The sequence below is a fragment of the Colobus angolensis genome, unplaced genomic scaffold (assembly GCF_000951035.1).
Source record: "Colobus angolensis palliatus isolate OR3802 unplaced genomic scaffold, Cang.pa_1.0 Scaffold181, whole genome shotgun sequence".
In the NCBI taxonomy this organism is placed as follows: Eukaryota; Metazoa; Chordata; class Mammalia; order Primates; family Cercopithecidae; genus Colobus; species Colobus angolensis.
The window spans coordinates 951,530-958,308 of record NW_012114944.1 but is presented as its reverse complement, the minus strand read 5'-3'; the positions used below and the strand labels follow the sequence as shown (position 1 = coordinate 958,308).

Here is a 6,779-nt window from a genome sequence, read left to right as displayed (position 1 = left end):
GCCAGGATGGTCTCGATCTCCTGACCTCGTGATCCACCCGCCTCGGCCTCCCAAAGTGCTGGGATTACAGGCTTGAGCCACCGCGCCCGGCCCGAAACTCCATTTTCAAAAAAAAAAAAAAGTAAGGGAAACGGTAGACTCTTTTGGAACACTCAAAACTTTATATATTTTACTTTATACTGTGTCCCAAATAAAAAAAAAATTGGGGTTGTAGAAAGTAGAGACTTTCTTCATTTTGGCATCTAACACAAATAGTAATGTATTCTATCCTATTAGGATCATGGCTGAGATGTGCAAAGCCCTCCACACATGGAGAAATGATGACCCCCAATGGCTGAACACAGGCATTTGCACCACCCACTCTCTCCACCTCACAAGGGGCACATCATAGCTTTCCTGGTTCTGCTGCTACACTGCTCAGATGCTTGCACATTCTACTATTCTTAGGATCTTGGTATGGTTGCTGTTAGAATTATGTTGTATTTGCTCAACAGATATTAAAGATGTCACGTAGGGCCAGGGGAAATTTGGATATGAGAAAGTTTTAGGAGTTAACAATCATAGGAGAATCAGGAGTGATTTCAGTTCAGGACACATGGCCCATTAATAGTGGGCAGAATAGTGAGAAGGGGCCTGGAACAAGTATAGTCTTTCTTTCCAAGATGAGCTGGCTACTGGGAAGGATATTTACATTGGTGTGATTATTCCAGAAAGCAAATACCCCACAGATCTACCAATTCTATGCTATGGCATATCTGAGACACACCTCTAAGCTATTCTGTTGATTGATGCACATGTCCTAGTTCACTGAAAAAGTTTTGGTGAGATATCAGAGAATATCCCCAATTATCTGGAAACACTATTAAAATACTTCTCTTTTTTCTAATTACATATCTCTGTGAGGCTGTATTTTCTTCATTTGTTTCAATCAAAACAACATTATCAAAACAGGCTGAATGCAGAAGCATGAGTGTCTTCTAATAAGACAGACTTCAAAGAAATCGGCAAAGATGTAAAGCCATGCCACTCTTCTCACTAAATTTATTTCATAAATAGTTGTTTTTCATTTTTCCATTCCCTTATGTATAAATAGAGAATAAGAATTGTACAACCTTGAAAGATACAGTTTCCATAGTGGCTCTGGGCTTTGCCACATGGCTTGCTTTGGCCAGTGGGACACTAGTTAGTACAATGCAAGCAGAGGCTTGAAAAATGCTACAGTATTAGGGCTTATCCTCTTTCTTCTTCTGAAATGCAGTTGCTGGCCGGGCGCGGTGGCTCATGCCTATAATCCCAGCACTTTGGGAGGCTGAGGCAGGTGGATAATGAGGTCAGGAGATCGAGACCATCCTGACTAACACGGTGAAACCCCGTCTCTACTAAAAAAAAAAAACAAAAAATTAGCCAGGCATGGTGGCGGGCACCTGTAGTGCCAGCTACTCGGGAGGCTGAGGCAGGAGAATGGCTTGAACCCGGGAAGCGGAGCTTGCAGTGAGCAGAGATCGCGCCACTGCCCTCCAGCCTGGGTGACAGAGTGAGACTTGGTCTCAAAAAAAAAAAAAAAAAAGAAAACAAAAGAGAAGAAAATCCAGTTGCTATATAAAAAAGTTCAGGTTAGCCTGATGGACACATGTGGCCCAGGAAACAGCCAGTCTTTCTAGCGAGGCTTGGACCATTCAGCCCAGTTACAAGACAACTGTAGCCACGACCCCAGGCAAGGCCTACATAAGAACGGCCCAGCTGAACCCAGCCCAAATGTCTGGTCCACAGAATTGTAAATTATTATTATTTTTTATTATTATTTATTTTTTGAGGCAGAGTTTCACTCTTGTTGCCCAGGCTGGAGTGCAATGGTGCAATCTCGGTTCACCGCAACCTCTGCTTCCCAGGTTCAAGTGATTCTCCTGCCTCAGCCTCCCGAGTAGTTGGGATTACAGGCATGCACCACCATGCCAGGCTGATTTTGTATTTTTAGTAGAAATGGGGTTTCTCCATCTTGGTCAGGCTGGTCTCAAACTCCCAACCTCAGGTGATCCACCTGCCTTGGTCTCCCAAAGTGCAGGATTACAGGTGTGAGCCATCGCACCCAGCCAAATTATTGTTTTAAACCACTAAATTTCAGGGTAGTTCTTAATGCAACAGTAACTAATACACAAAATATCCATGTCCTATAGTAATATCCACATTTTTACCAAGTGGCCGTTTGTTTGAAAAAAAGCATTTTTAAGGCCCGGCGCAGTGGCTCATGCCTGTAATCCCAACACTTTGAGGCCGAGGCAGGCAGGTCAGGAGTTCGAGACCAGCCTGGCCAACACAGTAAAACCCCGTCTCTACTAAAAATATACAAATTAGCCAGGCATGGTGGCGCATGCCTGTAGTCCCAGCTCCTCGGGAGGCTGAGGCAAGAGAATCACTTGAACCCAGAAGGCAGAGGTTGTGGTGAGCCGAGATTGTGCCACTGCACTCCAGCCTGGGCATCAGAGCAAGACTCTGTCTCAAAAAAAAAAAAAAGCATTTTTTAAAAACAATGTAGAAATATTTTTAAAACTGTTTAAACTTAAACAACATTTGGTGTTGTTTATGTTTTTTACATATACGCATGTTAGACCAGTTCTCAAAGCATGGTCTGCAGATGCCTGAGAGTCTCCAAGATCAAACTATTTTTATAATATTATTTTTCATTTATCAAAGTGTTGACATTTGTATGGATGGTATGAAAGCAGTGATAAGTAAAATTGCTGGCAGCTGGGTACAGTGGCTCATGCCTGTAATCTCAGCATTTTGGGAGGCTGAGGCAGGTGGATCACCTGAGGTCAGGAGTTCGAGACCAGCCTAGCCAACATGGTGAAATCCTGTCTCTACTAAAAATGCAAAAATTAGCCAAATGTTGTAGCAGGTGGCTGTAATCCCAACTACTCAGGTGGCTGAGGCAGGAGAATTGCTTGAAACTGGGAAATGGAGGTTGCAATCAGTCAAGATCGTGCCATTGCACTCCAGTCTGGATGATAATAGCGAGATTCCCTCTCAAAAAAATAAAAAATTAAAATTAAATAAATAAAATTGCTGGCACCTTAGTATTAATCAATGCAGTGGCACCAAACTGTACTAAAATATTGTATTCTTTGTCATATACCCATAGTTTGAAAAGAAGGCAGTTTTAATTAAGAATTTCCTTGATAAACCAGTAAAAGATATTAATTTTATTACATTTTTACTTTGAGTACATATTCTGTGTGACTAAACAGGTAGTAGCATAATGTACTTCTACATACCAAAGTATGATAGCTGTCTTGAGGAAAAGCACCTGTGTGACTGAATTATGAGCTCAATTAGCCATTTTTTTCTTTTTCTTTTTGAGATGGAGTCTCACTCTCCTCTGGGGTTCAAGCGATTCTCCTGCCTCAGCTTCCTTAGTAGCTGGGATTACAGGTGTGTGCCACCACACCCAGCTGATTTTTGTATTTTTAGTAGAGACGGAGTGTCACCATATTGGTCAGGTTGGTCTCGAACTCCTGACCTCGTGATCTGCCTGCCTGGGATCCCAAAGTGCTGGGATTACAGACGTGAGCCACCGCACCCAGCCTCTTTTCTTTTCTTTTTGAAACAGAGTCTCACTCTGTCACCCAAGGCTGGAGTGCGGTGGCGCTCTCAGCTCACTGCAACCTCTGCCTCCTGGGTTCAAGCAATTCTTCTGCCTCAGCCTCCCGAGAACCTGGGATTATAGGCACTACCATGCCAACTAATTTTTTGCATTTTCAGTAAAGATGGGGTTTTACCATGTTGGCCAGGCTGGTTTAGAACTCCTGACCTAAAGTAATATGCCTGCCTCAGCCTCCCAAAGTGCTGGGATTACAGACGCAAGCTACCATGCCTGGCCTAATTAGCTGTTTTTTTCAAAGAAAACTATTTTGACGAGAAAGAACACTGACCAACTATACTTATTTAGACTTAAATGTTTAGCAGACATTTTCTCAAAAATGAACCATGGGAACTTGTCAGTTCAAGGAAAATGACACATTTGTTGTCAATGACAGAATTTGAACTTTTAAGCAAAAATTAGAATTTAGAAAACTTTTACTTGCCACCATGGTCTTGAGTGCTTTCCAATAGTTAAAAGACTTTTCTACTGAGATCAGTAGTGATTTTAAGGAACGTGATTTAATGTTGTATAACGAAATCTGTTAACGTTTGGAAGATTTGCATAACTCAGTGAACCAGTGTTTTCCAAATAACCAATGCATCATGTTATGTGGGGAAAAGATCTAATGGACAGAACAATGGATTTTATGGAATACAGTACAAAATTTCATTGATATGGCTTCAGATTCCACATGTAATTACCCTTTAAGAAACTACCACTTTTCAAGTTTTAATGGGATATCAGAAACTGTCTGAAAGGCTATTAAAATTTGTCTTCCTTTTCCTACTACATATCTGTGTGAGGCTGCATTTTATTCCTTGGCTTCGATCAAAACCTATCAAACAGACTGAGACTGAACACAGAAGCACGTGGGTATACAGGTGTCTTCTATTAAGCTAGACTTTAAAGAAATTTGCAAAGTTGTAAAACAGTGTCATTCTTTTTGCTAAATGTATTTTGTAAATGGTTTTTCTTCATAAAAATATTTGTGTTACTATATAATAGTTTTATGTTACTTTTTAATGAATAAATAAATATTAAGAGTATAAAGGGGTCCTCAAACTAAAAAGTTTGAGAACTACTGTACCCTCATAACTTCTCTGGGAAGTAGAAGTGGTTTAGCCTACTTTTTACAGATGAATAAATAGGCTCTGCAAAGTTAAGTAACTTGCCCAAGATTCCCAGAGCACCGTGACTGACTGCACATGAGAAACACCAGGGAGCTTTAAAAACTCCCATTAAGTGTTCTCAGATGGGGAGCAGGCATTTCTTTTTAAGGTCCCAGGTAATTCTCATTTGCAGATAGGGTCAAGGAACCACTGTCTATTAGGTGTCAAGTCTCCCAAACACCAATCTGATTAATAAGTCTACAAAATATATTTTCTTGTATATTTAGACCACATCATTGTAGGTTCTGAATTCACCCAAAGACCACACAAAGTTTAAAAAAAAAAAAAAATTCTACTGGATTTCATTTTACTTACAGGATTCTTGCTTTGCCACTCAACAGGATAGTTGTAATCTTGCATGATCCAGGGATGGTTCAATAGATTTTTCATAGAAATCCGTTTCTTTGGGTCCACCTAGTGGCCATTAAAAAGTAGTTAGAGATTAACATTTCAAATACAGAACATAGAACACCTTTCCTCCTGAGAACTAAAAATGCATCACAACAGATGTAAAATTTATCATCACAAAAATGCTGTCAAAGACCTTAAAATGGCCTTGGAATAAATTCTTTTAAAAAGGCAACAGAGGCAAGAAAACTATAGCAAACAACACAGGCTTAGAAGATAAATGTTTAACAAACATGAACTTCATTGGTATGGACATTATTCATGAAGTTCAGTCAATCTATTGTATGATGTAATAGTCTTTTGCTGGAAAACCTATTCACGGGAAATATTCACCAATTCAACATTCAAGCAGCCACAATGCAGGGCATTCATACTAAACATGCAATCTCTACCTCCAATGAGCTTACAATCACACAGAACAAGTTGAAAAGCACACCTTTCCATTTGTAATTTTCAAAGGTAAGGAGAGAAAATTAACAAAGATTTAAGGTTTTTTTGGAGTCTAGAAGAAAGAGTAAGGCATTTTCAATTTCATTACGGAGATTTGGTGGTCTGGCCCTACTTAATCAAGGTGAGTGAGTTTGAGGTAAATTTTGAATAAAAGATGGAGATGATTTAATAGATGAAAAAAACAGAAGATATTCTGAATACATAATGAAAAAAAATTGCACTAATAAGATACTCAGATTTTCAAAGTGTTTCCTATCAATCTCACTTTGTCCTCATACTACTACATAGCAGTGAGGCCAGGCTCGGAACCCCCGTTTTATAGATCAGATTAGGTGATACATTGATTAATTGGTAGAGTGCTTACGTAGGCTTCAGCACTCCTATCTTTCACCCTCAGAGGCTCATTCCACTAAAACTGTGGTTCTCAAAGTGTGGCCCCAAGACCTGCAGCATCAGCATCTTCTGGGAGCTTGTTAGAAATGCAAAATTTCAGTCCTGCCCCAATCTATTGAATTACACATTCTGGGGCTGGAGTTCAGCAAACTGTATTTTAACAAGCCTGGGGTAATTTTGATATCTGCTGAAGTTTGAGAACCACTGCACTAGGTAACAGGGCCCATTCAATAGCACATCAACTCATTCAAGCATTTATTATCTTTAATTAATTAATTATTAATATTCAAGCATATATTATCTACTACCATACTTAATGTGCAAGAGTTGGGAACAGGCGGGATGCCGTGGCTCATACCTGTAATCCCAGCACTTTTGGAGATCGAGGCAGGCAGATTGCTTGAGCTCAGGAGTTAAAAACCAGCCTGGGCAACACAGCAAAACCCCATCTCTACAAAAAATATATGGTTTGCTGAAAGTAATTATAAGGAATGAAATGATAAATAAAATTTAAAAACATTTAAAAACAACCAAAAAAAAGAAAACTAAAGAAAGAACACAAAAAATTAGTCAGGTGTGATGGTGTGTACCAGTGGTCCCAGCTACTCAGGAGGCTGAAGTAGAAGGATCACTTGAGCCTGGGGGTCAAGGCTGTAGTGAGCCAAGATCATACCACTGTACTCCAGCCTGGGTGACAGAGTAAAACCCTGTCTATAAAT

General features: G+C 40.0%; 1 protein-coding gene across 10 annotated transcripts in view; it reads right to left on the bottom strand.

Moving 5' to 3' along the window:
* MELK (maternal embryonic leucine zipper kinase) overlaps positions 1-6,779 on the bottom strand; it is a 119,649-nt gene that overhangs the window by 55,432 nt on the left and 57,438 nt on the right. For all 10 annotated transcript variants that reach the window (XM_011939412.1, XM_011939416.1, XM_011939417.1 and 7 more), the window contains one exon: positions 5,125-5,223. In XM_011939412.1, the coding sequence (XP_011794802.1) occupies positions 5,125-5,223 (99 nt within the window). The remainder of the gene's footprint in view (positions 1-5,124; positions 5,224-6,779) is intronic.